Source organism: Ictalurus punctatus, chromosome 24 (genome assembly GCF_001660625.3).
Source record: "Ictalurus punctatus breed USDA103 chromosome 24, Coco_2.0, whole genome shotgun sequence".
NCBI lineage: Eukaryota > Metazoa > Chordata > Actinopteri > Siluriformes > Ictaluridae > Ictalurus > Ictalurus punctatus.
In genome coordinates this window covers 17,426,787-17,442,980 of record NC_030439.2, presented here as the reverse complement: position 1 = coordinate 17,442,980, position 16,194 = coordinate 17,426,787, and the positions used below count along the sequence as shown (strand labels likewise).

Sequence of the window (16,194 nt, the reverse complement as noted above, 5' to 3'; positions counted from 1 at the left end):
ATTGTTGCCATGGTGGAGTGTACTTGGTGTGCAACAATGTTTAGGAAGGTGGTACATGTCAAAATGAGCCTCCACATGAATGCCAGGACCCAAGATTTCCAAACAGAACATTGCTCAGAGCATCACACTGCTTCTGCCGGCTTGCCTTCTTCCCAAAATGCATCCTGGTGCCATCTCTTCCCCAGGTAAGTGACGCACACGCACCCGGCTGTCCACGTGATGTAAAAGAAAACGTAATTCATCAGACCAGACCACCTCAGTTTGCACAATTTTTAAAATTCTAATTAAAGTTTTCTATGTAAACCTTTTGTTAATTTTGTTACTTATTGAACACAGGAGGAACAGTATATGACAGTACCATTCTCAGTTGTCAGGACGCGTTCCCTCTTCCATGAAGGGCATTTAGTAATTTAGGGATAGCAGGCTAAAAAAATTCTTACCTGTTGTGAGTAACCAATCAGCAGTATAAATTTGACACATGTATGAGCATATCTAAAAGAAAGAAAAAACTATATAAAGGAGAAAAAAGAGAAATATGATCAATATGTGCAGGTATTGTGCCTTTTGAGAACAGTCAAATATTTAGCCTGGAAAATCACAGTTATGTGAGTGAGCACACATTTCTTCCAGAAGTCTACAACATTCAAAATGAAAACTCTCTCACAAATATAACTTTATTTATTGAAAGAAATAACAGTAGGTGTTTATGTTTATAAAGACATAAAAAAAACGCAACTAACATAAGTTCTGTTACCTCATATAGCTAGCTATAATTTGTTTAGCTAACTTTTTGAACATGCAAATAAAATTCGCAAATAATACTAAATATTGCAGAATAAAGTATCTAATGTACGGCTTCCGTCTCTACCTGTCTGTCTGCATGTACTGTCCTGTACTGCGTCCAAACCGCGTGCAGACATGAAGTCACGTGGGGGCGGTGCAATGCGAACCTCAGTCTGAGGCCGTTTTGCTGACAACATGTTAGCATCATGGAACTGGATGCACAAAACATAAATTTTCTTAACTCACATAGCATTTCTGTTTTTCCATCATAATATTACAAATTACCCTAACATATCTGAATAAAGAATGTAAAGTTATTTTAAAAGCTTAAGTGTTTAGAGTAAACCTTGAAATGAAAATATGAAACTGACTACATTGATGACAGGGCAGGACTGGATATTACAATGTCATCTAACGTTATAATAATCTAACGTTTGAATGCAAATATAGGTCTGGAGGCAAGACTAGCTGCAAATGACTGTTCTATACTATCCCTAATTTATTCTAATACTGGTGCTTTGCATTGCTATTTTTAGGAGGCTCAATAAAATGGTAGGAAACGGGAGCTGTAACGATATGTTTCAAAAAGTCCTTATTCTTGTGATATATAATAATATAAGACTAATCTGCTGGTTTGGGACAAGTTACCTTTACCACCCCAAAGTTGATTCATTTCATTTATTTTGAAATTAGTTTTGGGTTGTGACTTGATAAACAACACATATGGGTCTGGAGGCAAGACTAGCTGAAAATGACTGTCCTATACTATTCCTGATTTATTCTAATACAGATGCTTTGTATTGCTTTTTTAGGAGGCTCGGTAAAATGGTAGGAAACTGGAACAGGAGCTGTAACAGTACGTTTCAAAAAGAACTGTTACCTCCCATCTACGGTGTGGAGATGTGTGTGGCGCTGGTGGGGAACATACTGGCGCTGTGGCTGCTTGTGACTAAGGAGAAGAACTGGCACATGGGAGTGGTGTTCTCCTGCAACCTGGTCATCAGTGACATCTTTTACGCCCTCACTCTGCCCCTTCTTATCGACTATTATTCAAGAGGTCGACAGTGGATGTTTGGTGATGCTGTCTGCAAAATAGAGCGCTTTGTCTTCACCTGTAACCTCTACGTCAGCATTTACTTCATCATGTGCATCAGTGTTAATAGATACCTGGCCATCGTTCAACCAATCTTCATGCGCAAACACATTCGCCCAAAACACGCCAAGATCATCAGTGTGTTCGTCTGGATCTTTGTGGCAAGCATTTCATCTCCACTTCTCTACTTTTCAGGTGTCTATAGTGACAAATGTTTCTTATTTGCAAATATAAATAATAAATCAAACCTAAAGTCTACCTACAGGGTGTTTATGGTTGTTATAGGCTGCTTTGTCCCATCTGTAGTTACTTTTGCATCCTATTTTGGTGTAATAATGGCTGTTTATAAAAATGCAAATATCACCTCACTCCAGAAGAAAAAAGTGGCTCTGATTATTGGATTAGTCTGTGTCTTGTACACTCTGTCTTTTGTCCCCTATCACATTTTACAGATAGTGAATTTTAAACTGAGAGAAGAAGGCAAGACTAATTGTTATGTGTGTAATGGATACCAAGTGTCAATGGCATTAGTTTGTCTGAACATGTGCCTCAATCCCATCCTGTATATGGCTGTGTCTGACAGTATCAGAGCAGTGTGCTGTTGAAGGAGCTCAAATGTATCAAACTTATAAATCACAGTTGGAGAACACTCGTCAAAGAACCGTGAATTGAAATCCAGAAACTGAGATTGCAAACTATTTTCTTTTCCTTCAAACATTTGTGTTGATTTGGATGTCTGTTTGGGGTCATTATCATATTGAAAAATTAATCTATGGCCAAATTTTACCCTTCTGGAAGACGCAACCATGTTTTGGGCTGATAATGTTTCTGTAGTTAATAAAACTGATAATACACTCAACACTCACATGTTGTTAAACAGCCCCAAAAGATTAATGATGCGACTCCTTATTTTATTTTACAGTGGGTTTGGGGGATTGTGCTTGTATGCAGTTGCTATTGTCACCAAACCTTTATTTTGGTCTAATCTAAACTGATTCCAGTCCTATATATATTTTTTACTTAGGCATAAAATAAAATAATTCAATAAGTTTATTAGTGCATTCTGAAGGATTTATTTTATGTTCTAAATACAACAGTTTAATTGTATTTCTCAACATCTAGTTTAAGGGAGCAGCAAGAGAAAAAGTTCCTTCTAACTTATTTATTATTTATTATTATTTCAATTATTAATTCAATAATCAGTGGTAAAAAATAATAACAACAACAACAATAATAATAATAATAATAATAAAAATAATAATAATAATAATAGTTCTATGTATTATTATTTACCTATCTGAAGTATCAATTATTCAAGTATGACAAACTCATCCTTATTATCCATTATGAAGCGGGAGATGGTGACTGAGTCAGATAATGAGAAACCCCATTATTCGTGGCCTTATTTGTAAAAGTTCATGTGTCTTAAGGAATCAAATAATAAATCTAACACCTTTTGTATGTAATCTTTGCAAACCAAAGATTAAAATAATTCATCCAGTACTTCGATTATAAGGGGACGTTATACCCAAGAGTTGAAGCACAAATTTAAGGACTTATATAGAGATGAACACGATTGTCATGTTAAATTGATAAGCAGCCTAATGTGCACATTATATATTCATAATTGTTCTGAATTATTTTTGAATTGTCTTTAATTTCTTTATGCAAAATGATACACAGTTATTCCTAAACTGATTCACAATCATGACATACTAACAATGATGCCCATTTAAGTAGCTTCACTGTAGTTATCTACTTTTTGTTAGTAACTTGTAGTGTCACTAACTACTTTTATAAAAGGGTAGCTTCACTGTTGCTTAAATACTTCAAGATATGTGTATCTTATAGCTTGAAAAGCTACAGTATCAGAAGCTTGGTACAGTACAGTATCAGTAGTTGTAACCATCCACGGGTTCAAGTTTGCAGCAAACACTGCAGCTTACAAATATGGCCACCGTGGACTTCACTACTCAGAACACACACACACAGACACACACTTCCCTGCTCGCAATCACTCAGATTCCAACACATCACACCTAGGTTCAATCAGTCTCACACTTCACAAGCACACTGGATTAGGGCTTTCCCTCACTGTACTCTTTGGATGTATACACTCAGTTACCTTGTGTTCTGTCATTACCAATCCTTCAAAATATCATGTTTGCTTTTTCTGTTTTGACCTCATTTCTGCCCAGTTTCTTATGTTGCCTAGTTAAGTCTGTTTGTTCAACGCCTGACCATTTTCCTGTTTATTGTTTGTGATTTTTAACTGCCCTTTAGATTGTCTGCCTGGTTATTTAATAAATTACTAACTGTACCTGCAATTGCATCCGTATCAACTCACTTATGTGACAATATACAGTTAAACTTTATTTCCAGGAAGGCTTCGTGATAATAATACAAACATGTAGTTATTTGTTCTTGACTTCACTTCCGTTGTGCAACTCTAAGCCTTCTTCCACATTCATTCTTTGACAGTAGCAGCACTATTACACCAAAATTAAATGTGTAACAGACTAGATGGTGTGTGCTATGAGTTTCAAAATACACAATAGTTTTACAATTTAGGTCAGGCCAAGACTATGCCTAGGCCTGACCTATTTTTGGAATATATTTTTTTAAATGTCTCAAATTTTGTCTCTTTGCCTCAAATGTTAGAGACGCTCATGACCATATATTATATTTGGGCATCAAAATATTCCAACGCAACAAAACGTCTGAATATAGAATGTAACATTATTCTAAACACTTAAACCTTTAGTGTAAGCCTTGAAATGGTAATGTGACACTGAATACATTAATGACAGGGATCCATAGGAACATAATGAAAACCTGTGGGGTGAATTGAAGAGAGTCCACCAGCGTGGACCTCGAAATGTGATGGATCTGGAAAGATTCTGTATGGACGAATGGTCTCTGATCCCTTTCCATGTGTTCTCCAACCTCATCAGGCATTATAGGAGAAGACTCAAAGCTGTTATCTTGACAAAGGGAGGTATAGCACAAAGTATTGACTAAATGCCAATGTTACTAAACAGTGCAATTTGATGAATAAGTGAAATATTCTTCCATATTCAATATTCTTCCACCCTATGGAAATTGCTGGCTGTTTTGACATATTTGGACAAGCAAACATTTGATCATCTTTGAAACAGTGTGTATTAATGAAGCTGTTTTGCATAATTGTACACCAGGCTTGCTGGAATTTCTGACCACTCTTCCATGCAATATTCTTTCAAATATTCAATTATATAAGTGCAGACTATTTACCGTTTACCATAACACCAGACACTAGATATGAGAGGGTTATAAATAAGACAGATTCCACCTGCACTCCCTAAGCAAGTTCTAATCACTGGCACCCAATCCTTGTCATTGTCATGCTGAAACAGGAAAGCACCATCCCCCAAATTGTTGTGACAATGTTAGAAACATACAATTGTCTTAAATGTCTTTGTATGTTGTATCATTAACATTACTCTTCACTGGAACTAAGAGTCCTAGCCCAAGCCCTGGAAAAACAGCCTCAGGAACAGCATATACGCTTTGTAAATATATAGTAGTAACTCTGGATGGTGTGATCATTGATTCCAGTGTCCAGTCCATGATGTGTTCCCACACAAATTGTTCCCAGAGTAAGGGAATATCTTTTGAAAGAATGGTGTTTCATCCCTCCAGTACACTTCCAGAGACTTTTGGAAGCCATGTGAAGGCACATTGAACCTGTTCTGGAGGCTGTTGATGGCCCCATGTTTTCTTTAATAATTTTTAAGTAAACCTTAACCTTAACATACAGAGACATACAGTATAAGACAGTAGTGGCTGCAACAGTAAAAACAGGAAATGAAATGCCACTATTGATCAGAGTAGATGTGCTTGAACACATACATATAGACGACACGGGCTATCTGGGCAGAATCCGTGAACAGACTACAAAGTCAGTACCAAGTACAAAACATCTTACCAGGGCAGATTCAAGGTAAGTAAGGTATCACTTTATACTAAAATATTATGCACTATGTGGTAGCTTTTTCCTCACTGTATGGTCTGCTATTAAGATTATAGGACGTATAGATTGTATTACTTAGTATTTGGTTTTGTTCCTGTTCACTTCCTTTGCACAAATTTCAACCTTCTTCTAGATTCAATATCAGTACCTCAATAAATAAATAACAGACCTGATTCTGATTTTGATTAATAGCACACAAACTACCAAAAGAAGAATATTGTTTTGCTTTAAATCTTCAGTGTTATCCGTTATCGTTAGTGATGATTGACTGCAAATTTAATTTCTCTCATAATGTGGATCATATTTGAAAGAAAGCAAATCAGAGGTTATTCCTGCTAAGGAAACTGAGAGAATTTACTGTAAGTCAGGTTGTTTTACAAAGCATCTATACTAGTTTAATTGAGAGTGTTTTAGGGTATAAAATAACTGTGTGGTTTGGAAGAATTACATTTGTGAATAAAGTAAAATTAAACAGAGTGACAAGAGTGGCAGGTAAAATCATAGGATCCAAGCAAAAGTCAGTCGATTAATTATATGAAATTGCTGTGCAGAGGAAAGCTTTAGCTATAATGAGAGACACAACACACCCTTTGAAACACGTTTTTCAATTATTACCATCTCTTCATCGTTATAGAACACCAAAAGCAATATATGAGCAAACTTTTTATCAAATGCAATAGGTCTTCTGAATAAGGGGTAGAAATGTGAATATTTTTAGCTTTTGATCTTCAATGTAAATCTTCAGTGTTATTCGTTATCGTTAGTGATGATTGACTGTAAATTTAATTTCTCTCATAATGTGGATCATATTTGTAAGAAAGCAAATTACAGGTTATTCCTGCTTTTGATGTTAAAGTGGATGTTGTGTATTGTTATATGTATTGTGATAGTATAGCAAGGCCAAAGACCAATTTTTCAGCCAAGGCTGAATATTAAAGTACAATTAACTAACTAACTAACTTCATGAGATACACACATTATATATATATATATATATATATATATATATATATATATATATATATATATATATATATATATGTGTGTGTGTGTGTGTGTGTGTGTGTGTGTGTGTGTGTGTGTGTGTTGTCTCATCAACATTCAGACCACTGAAGCGTATCGCGAGACTCAAGACCTCATTATGCATTATATAAACAAATTATTGAAACTACATATACTCATTAACATTTAACAGTAACGGAGGAACTCTGCCGAATGTCGCGAAGTAAAAGTACATTTCTGTAATTAAAAATGAACTTGACTAAGAGTATAAGCATGGCCAGTTAAACCTACTCTTAAAAGTACATTTTTTTTCAAAAGGTTACTAAAGTAAACATAACGAAGTAAATGTAACATGTTACTGCCCATGCTTGGGAACTAAGTAACTCTTGGACGTTCCACAATTTAAAATCTAACACATATGTGGCACAAGCTAGACTGTGGTTAAACTGAATATCGACATCAGCTATTTCAGCCACAGCCACAAAGCCACAGGCTGAGAAGTGTAGCTGATCACAAATTGCAAGTGAAATACTGCTTTTTTAGACACAATATGACCAAATGTTTCGTACATGTTTGCTCCGCGAGTGGAAATAGATCCGGAAGAAGCTACGCTCACTTTATAGCACTTCAGTTATAACTGGCTAGCTCACATTGATTTGTACACTCCTGTTAAAGAGGTTTCTGGTAAAACAGACTTCTCTTCTTCTTTTTCATCTTCATCTGATGACCTTTCATATTTTAAATAAAAAATTATATTCATGACAAATGTATGGTTTGCCATGTCTGCTGATGATATTGCTAACTCTACAGTAGTAACTGTTTCAAAATAGGAAGTGGAATTTTCTGTGGTTGTTAGGATTTGAAACTAGAGAAACTCCGGGTTACAATTCTTAAGAAGAGAGAAAACGAAGGCCTTGGAAGAGTTTGCCAAATGACACACAGACACACACAATTCAAATTGCAAGATCTCTCATTTATTCCAAGAAAAACAAAGTATATATCATGCTTGATACACAACAGAGACAATGGGTTAACTATTGATTGGCTAGGTGGAAGGTGTGTAAATGCGCAGATGGTGAGGAGACAAAGAACTGCATAAATGGTGACGAGCTTCATCCATCCGCATCCGAGTCAACAGAGAAACAAAGAGAAAAGATGTCAACACAGGAGCCAGGAAAAAGAGAGGGGGCGTGCTCACAGTAAACTTATAAGTGGTGAACACAGACGAGTGGAGTGATACACATAGTGAAGTGTCCCAGTGCGGTTCTATTAGTGGACTGGAACTAACTGTTGTATAATAATAAATTAAAATGTGCATGTCTGTGAAAGTCTGTATGTGTATGTGCCCTGAACCTTTGCAATTGGGCCTGCTTATGTGGTTTAGCATGGTGACTGCTCATCAGCTGTACGGTGTACGTATTGGACATCCTCAGACCTCAACATCCGCTCCTAGCCAAAACGGCATCATGCCTAAAGCCATGTTCACACCAGGACGATTTTGCAGTGCGATAAACGGTCCATTTAATGCCCCAATGGCTGTCGAGAGTGTTCACACCCAGGTGTAAAACGTGTGGCGTCAAAGCGTAATTTTTTTTTAACATCGAGGGGTTTGTTCTTTTTTGGGGATTTTTTGACACGCCGCGTCAAAACTTGCACGACCAATGAGATTCGCACTTTTGTTCAGGTGCCTGTAGCCGCTGAAGTTACATAAAAGTATGACTTGATGGCACTCAAGTACAAAACTGTCTTACAGACGAAGAAGACGAAAAAGAAGACGAAGAAGATTTTAGTGAGTGTGCATAAGTGACATACCCGAAATAAAATGCTAACTGCTAATAAATCCTTCTGCCTACAGCACAAGATTCAAAATTACCCACTAAATACTAATACATACATACATACATTATATATATATATATATATATATATATATATATATATATATATATATATATATATATATATATATGAGTGTATTTATGTTGTGGCTATTTTTTGATGACACTGAAATGCAAGCATATATTCTAAGTGATCGATTTAATACTTTCAGTGTTGTTTTCTACACTAAATAGCATTGTTTTTTATTTGTCTCTTCCCTACACATACTCATAATAATGGGTCTTCCCATAAGTATGTGAATGCTATTGCTGTGACTTTGATATAATTCAAATCAGTACTTATTTACAAAGAGTATACTGTTTAAAAGTAGAACTTTAAGGATTTAAATTTAAAGAAGGGGGCTATTTGCTGCAGTGGCCAAATCACCAAATTAATTACATTTCAGAAAAGTGCGTATATTCTTAAATCAATTTGCAAAAAGTGTATGAACGGCTTAAATACCGTCTCTCTTCTTCTTCCTAGTGATAAGTGGGTGTCAGAAACGGAAAGTTGTGCAGCGCCACCTTGTGTACCGGAGTATTTCCGCTTTTCAAAACCCGCCATCTACTGTCAGGGAGTGAATTTGCACTTTTATTCAGCGTATCGCCCGCATTTAATGTCTGGATGTGAACACCAAAAAAAATAAATGAATAAAAATATATAAATAAATAAATAAATAAAATAACGTCCAAGTGTGAAAGCGCCCTAATGCGTCAGGCCTCAGGAAAAACTATCGAGTGTCAGGTCTCGTTAGTGTAGGTATAGTTGGGCATCGATCAAAACGGACTCAACCGGAAGCCCGCACGTGATGTCAACTCTGCATGCGATACAGAACGGTGGATACAGTGGTTTTATTTTATAAGCGCGCGCGCACACACACACACACGCAGGTGAGAATCATTTACCTGCAAGTGTTTTGTGTCTGATTCAGTTCCCCCATCGCGCGTCCCCCAAAGCGCGCGTGCACGAAAAACTCTCCCCCGACATGCTGTGCTCGTGCCACTGAGGTACCATGGAAAGCCCTAAGGCTCAAAACTAACGTTTTTAACGACTTTTATCTGTAGAATGTTGTATTCCAGAAGTGAAAGGCATATACGATGACTGTCTAATGTAACAGAACTTATGTTTGTTGCATTTTTTATGTCTTTATTAACACAAACACCTACTGTAATTTCTTTCAATAAATAAAGTAATATTTGTGAGAGAGTTTTCATTTTGAATGTTGTAGACTTCTGGAAGAAATGTGTGCTCACTCACATAACTGTGATTTTCCAGGCTAAATATTTGACTGTTCTCAAAAGGCACAATACCTGGACATATTGATCATATTTCTCTTTTTTCCTGCTTAGTACAGTTTTTTTTTTTTTTAAAGAAATGCAATTTGACCACAAGAGAGCGCTAGTGTCCACTTAAGTTCAGCTGTTTAGAGTGAACTAAATACGATGGTTTTCTGTGCCAACAAGTACACTTTCACTGCAATTTACTGAGAAAAGGTCAAAAGAAATTCAAGATCTTACAAAAAAAGATCTTCCCCTACAAGTTTTAGCTTTTATCTTTTTGTCTTAACACCACCTCCATCCTAGCAAATTATATTTGTATTATCAGTTACTGTTCAATAAGAAAGAAAGCTAATACATGTGCCAAATTCATACTGCTGACCTGTTTACCCACACCAGGTAAGTCTTGTGATTTTCAGCCTGCTAGTCCTATATTTGTCCATCATAGCAGGGGGAACACATCCTGACAGGTGGGAACGTTACTGTTAGATACTGTCCCCCCTGTGTTCAATAAGAAACTAAGCAAAAGTACAACAAAATTATTCCATGGAAGACTTTAATAACATAATAATAAATAATAAATCAATTATACTCACCTTTTAGATTATACAATACAGTTCTCTTCAGTTGAAATCAACATGGTAGCAACTTGCCTTGCTGTCTACATGTTTTTCACACAATTTATAGATGGTCAAGGTGAGAATCACAGGGGAGTGAGGGGGAACTTGGCTCCTCTTAATAAACTATGAGCTCCTCTTAAAACCCGATTTGTGAAATTCTGGTGGCTCTCTAAAATATTGACAATATGCTATTTCATACTGTGATGTCTGGTTTTGATATCTGTTTGGAGGTTTGATGTGACATAAGCCTACATGCTTGCAGCTATATGTTTCTTTGCTCCAAGCATCACATTCAGTCAGGCAGGCGTAAGCAACTTGGTTTTCTTTCTCGGCATTGTAAAACCGAAAATAAAAGTTAACTAATGTATGAACCAAAGCACTCAGGAAGCAATGTGGGAACCCATGAGCTATCGTCTGATGACTTAGCATATTCATACAGATTACTCAGGAAGGTGTAGGTTTATGGATTCCACACAGGAGGAGCCATTTGCCTTGCAGGACAAGAGGAGAGTAGATTAGTAAAATGTTCTCTCGCCCTCTCTCTCAGCAATAAAGTAAAAAATAAACTACTACTGATATTACTCTCTCCACGCCACTCTCCACGCCTCCACGGTGCTGAAAGATGGACAGCAGGCAGCAGCAACTACTTTTGAACTGTTTTCTTATTCCTATTATTCATATTCTTATTAATAGGAATAATGATAGGCCAAATAAAAGCTAAGTCAAGTGCTTTATAATTGATGTGTGTAATTTTTGAGCACAAACAATGAAGAAAGTGAGCTCCACCGAAAGCCATGGTAGCCTATAGTTCACACACCGTCCTGTATCTTTGGCCTTCCAACACACATCTGACCACCTTCCGCAGTCATCGCAGAATATCTGTAGTGTGAAAACATTTTTAAAAATTGTGTTATAATGTAACCATCAACGTTAATTCCTTCAACAATATTAGCTTGGGGGTATGTTTTTGTTTTTAAATCTTAACTTCAGCACTTGCCACTTAGGGGGACTATTTACTTTCAGCCAATAAAGAAAATATGGAAAAAAAGAAAAAAAGTGGACTGAAGCCTAATTTATTATGTCTAAGAAAATGTAAACTAGTAAACCACAATCATGCTGCAAAAGATTGACATGTAAATTAACAGCAAAACACTAGTGTCACCATTCGTGATGTAACGGAGATAAGGTAGGATGCAATCGCAGTATGAACAGGTTTATTTAAGGAGAGACAGGCTGACAAATGCAAAACGTGATCCACAAACGTAATCCAGTAACATGCAAAGTTCAGGCGATCGGCAAACAGGCATAAAGGGGCGAGGCAGGAATCAAGGTCACGGTCACGGAAATACAGGGTCGAGAAACAAAACAAGAAACATGAACTATAGCGCGGGACTGGTAGCGGAGAAACCAGCGTGAATAAAACTAACAAACCTAAACATGAACCATGAACCATGACATGAACTATGACTATAGTTCTCTATCGTAAGGACTCTAAACTAAGTGACTATAACTCATTCAATATTCCGCGCTGTGTGCTGGGAGGCGTGCGGTATTTATACAAACATACTCAGCGTTGTAATAGCTGACGGCTGAGGGCAATTCAGACACACGTGAAACAATAGCCAATGACAGAACGGGGAGGATACATAACAGAAACATAAACAAATGCACGTGTCGAAATGTCACGATTGTCCACAAGGGAAAAGCAGGTGCTCGTGCACCTGCTCGTGCACGCGCGCTCACATGCTACACAGCGCGCTGCTTAAAAGCGAACTCGTGGCAGAACCCCCCCAAGGGCACTCCTCCCGGAGTGCCATGAAACATCCATCTCCATTGGCGGCCCCGGCCCCCTGGGCAGAATGTCCCAAGCAGAGCCTGGAGACCGCATGGCGTTCTTGGCGAAACAAAAAAGCAGAGCGATGTACACGGCAGAGCAGAAAAGCAGAGCAACATCCTCGGCGGAGCAGGGAAGCAGAGCGACGTCCTCGGCAGAGCAGGGAAGCAGAGCGCTGTACTCAGGAGTGCAGTCCCCTGTAAGGCCAGGGAGAGGAGCGTGGGTCTCCGTGAGACCAGGGAGAGGAGCGTGGGTCTCCGTGAAGCAGGAGGGGGGAACGATGTTTGCCATGCAGCAGGAAGACTGAGTGACGACCTCAGCTGAGCAGGGAGACTGAGCGACATCCACAGCTGAACAGGGAGGCTGAGCGACGTCCACCGCTGAGCAGGGAGGCTGCAGCTCTGGAGTTGAGATCTCCTCTTAGATCTCAGACTGGGGCTCTGAGGTCACCAGGTGAACCCTGGGCATGGGCAGAACTTGGACGGCTGTGTTGGTAGACTCGGGCGTGAGCAGAACTTGGCTGTGCGTGTCAGCAGACTCGGGCGTGAGCAGAACTTGGCTGTGCGTGTCAGCAGACTCGGGCGTGAGCAGAACTTGGGCGACCGGGTCGGTAGACTCAGGTGTGGGCTGAACTTGGGCGACCGGGTCGGTAGACTTGGGCGTGGGCTGAACTCGGGTGACCGGGTCGGTAGACTTGGGCGTGGGCTGTACTGGGGCGACCGGGTCGGTAGGCTTGGACGTATTTTGAGAACAGTCAAATATTTAGCCTGGAAAATGACAGTTATGTGAGTGAGCACACATTTCTTCCAGAAATCTACAACATTCAAAATGAAAACTCTCTCACAAATATAACTTTATTTATTGAAAGAAATAACAATAGGTGTTTATGTTTATAAAGACATAAAAACGCAACTAACATAAGTTCTGTTACCTCATATAGCTAGCTATAATTTGTTTAGCTAACTTTTTGAACATGCAAATAAAATTCGCAAATAATACTAAATACTTGCAGAATAAAGTATCTAATGTACGGCTTCCGTCTCTACCTGTCTGTCTGCATGTACTGTTCTCTACTGCGTCCAAACCGCGTGCAGACATGAAGTCACGTGGGGGCGGTGCAATGCGAACCTCAGTCTGAGGCCATTTTGCTGACAACATGTTAGCATCATGGAACTGGATGAACAAAACATAAATTTTCTTAACTCACATAGCATTTCTGTTTGTCCATCATAATATTACAAATTACCCTAACATATCTGAATAAAGAATGTAAACTTATTTTAAAAGCTTAAGTGTTTAGAGTCAACCTTGAAATGAAAATATGAAACTGACTACAATGATGACAGGCCAGGACTGGATATTACAATGTCATTTAGCAATTAATGTGTAAAGAACACATTAAAAATAGTTCATTATGACTTCTGAAGCATGTGAAACTAAGTTGTAATTGTGTATCAAGAATTAATCTAACGTTTGAACGCAAATATAGGTCTGGAGGCAAGACTAGCTGCAAATGACTGTTCTATACTACCCCTAATTTATTCTAATACTGGTGCTTTGCATTGCTGTTTTTAGGAGGCTCGATAAAATGGTAGGAAACGGGAGCTGTAACGATATGTTTCAAAAAGTCCTTATTCTTGTGATATATAATAATATAAGACTAATCTACCGGTTTGGGACAAGTTACCTTTACCACCCCAAAGTTGATTCATTTCATTTATTTTGAAATTAGTTTTGGGTTGTGACTTGATAAACAACACATATGGGTCTGGAGGCAAGACTAGCTGAAAATGACTGTCCTATACTATTCCTGATTTATTCTAATACAGATGCTTTGTATTGCTTTTTTTAGGAGGCTCGGTAAAATGGAAGAAAACTGGAACAGGAGCTGTAACAGTACGTTTCAAAAAGAAGTGTTACCTCCCATCTACGGTGTGGAGATGTGTGTGGCGCTGGTGGGGAACATACTGGCGCTGTGGCTCCTTGTGACTAAGGAGAAGAAGAACTGGCACATGGGAGTGGTGTTCTCTTGCAACCTGGTCATCAGTGACATCTTTTACGCCCTCACTCTGCCCCTTCTTATCGACTATTATTCAAGAGAACGGCAGTGGATATTTGGTCATACTGTCTGCAAAATAGAGCGCTTTGTCTTCACCTGTAACCTCTACGTCAGCATTTACTTCATCATGTGCATCAGTGTTCATCGATACCTGGCCATCGTTCAACCAATCTTCATGCGCAAACACATTCGCCCAAAACACGCCAAGATCATCAGTGTGTTTGTCTGGATCTTTGTGGCAAGCATTTCATCTCCACTTCTCTACTTTTCAGGTCTCAATAAGGAGAGATGTTCCTTATTTGCAAATATAAATAATAAATCAAACCTAAAGTCTACCTACAGGGTGTTTATGGTTGTTATAGGCTGCTTTGTCCCATTTGTACTTACTTTTGCATCATATTTTGGTGTAATAATGGCTGTTTTTAAAAATGCAAATATCACCTCAGTCCAGAAGAAAAAAGTGGCTCTGATTATTGGATTAGTCTGTGTCTTGTACACTCTGTCTTTTGTCCCCTATCACATTTTACAGATAGTGAATTTTAAACTGAGAGAAGAAGGCAAGCCTAATTGTTATGTGCGTAATGGATACCAAGTGTCAAAGGCATTAGCTTGTCTGAACATGTGCCTCAATCCCATCCTGTATATGGCTGTGTCTGACAGTATCAGGGCAGTGTGCTGTAGAAGGAGCTCAAATGTATCAAACTTACAAATCACAGTTGGAGAACACTCGTCAAAGAACCTTGAATTGAAATCCAGAAACTGAGATTGCAAACTATTTTCTTTTCCTTCAAACATTTGTGTTGATTTGGATGTATGTTTGGGGTCATTATCATATTGAAAAATTCATCTATGGCCAAATTTTACCCTTCTGGAAGAGGCAACCATGTTTTGGGCTAATAATGTTACTGTAGTTAGTAAAACTGATAATACACTCAACATTGACATGTTGTTGAACAGCCCCAAAAGATTAATGTTGTGACTCCATATTTTATTTTACAGTGGGTTTGGGGGATTGTGCTTGTATGCAGTTGCTATTGTCACCAAACCTTCATTTTGGTCAAATCTAAACTGATTCCTGTCCTATATATATTTTTTACTTAGAAATAAAAATTTTTAAAAGGTTTATTAGTGCATGCTGAGGGATTTATTTTATGTTCTGAATACAACAGTTTAATTGTATTTCTCAACATCTAGTTTAAGGGAGCAGCAAGAGAAAAAGTTTCTTCTAACTTATTTATTATTTATTATTATTTCAATTATTAATTCAATTATCAGTGGTAAAAAATAAGTGGCACATTATACCCAAGAGTTGAAGCACAAATTTAAGGACTTATATAGAGATGAACACGATTGTCATGTTAAATTGATAAGCAGCCTAACGTGCACATTATATATTCATAATTGTTCTGAATTATTTTTAAGTTGAGTTTAATTTCTTTATGCAAAATGATACACAGTTATTCCTAAACTGATTCACAATCATGACATACTAACAGTGATGCCCATTTAAGTGTAGTTAGTTACGTTAAGTGTAGTTACAGCTTCACTGTAGTTATCTACTTTTTGTTAGTAACTTGTAGTGTCGCTAACTACTTTTATAAAAGGGTAGCTTGACTGCTGCTTAACTACTTCAAGC

At 37.8% G+C, this 16,194-nt stretch overlaps 2 protein-coding genes across 2 annotated transcripts; both read left to right on the top strand.

Moving 5' to 3' along the window:
* The first annotated feature begins 1,213 nt into the window (after positions 1-1,213).
* Positions 1,214-2,871, top strand: LOC108257209 (P2Y purinoceptor 11-like). Its single transcript, XM_017454771.3, has one exon. It carries the CDS (start codon positions 1,507-1,509, stop codon positions 2,479-2,481), a length of 975 nt encoding a protein of 324 aa, XP_017310260.3. The 5' UTR covers positions 1,214-1,506; the 3' UTR covers positions 2,482-2,871.
* An 11,493-nt stretch (positions 2,872-14,364) lies between these two features.
* LOC108257206 (P2Y purinoceptor 11) lies at positions 14,365-15,931 on the top strand. Its single transcript, XM_047150592.2, has one exon. It carries the CDS (start codon positions 14,365-14,367, stop codon positions 15,319-15,321), a length of 957 nt encoding a protein of 318 aa, XP_047006548.2. The 3' UTR covers positions 15,322-15,931.
* Positions 15,932-16,194: the final 263 nt, after the last annotated feature.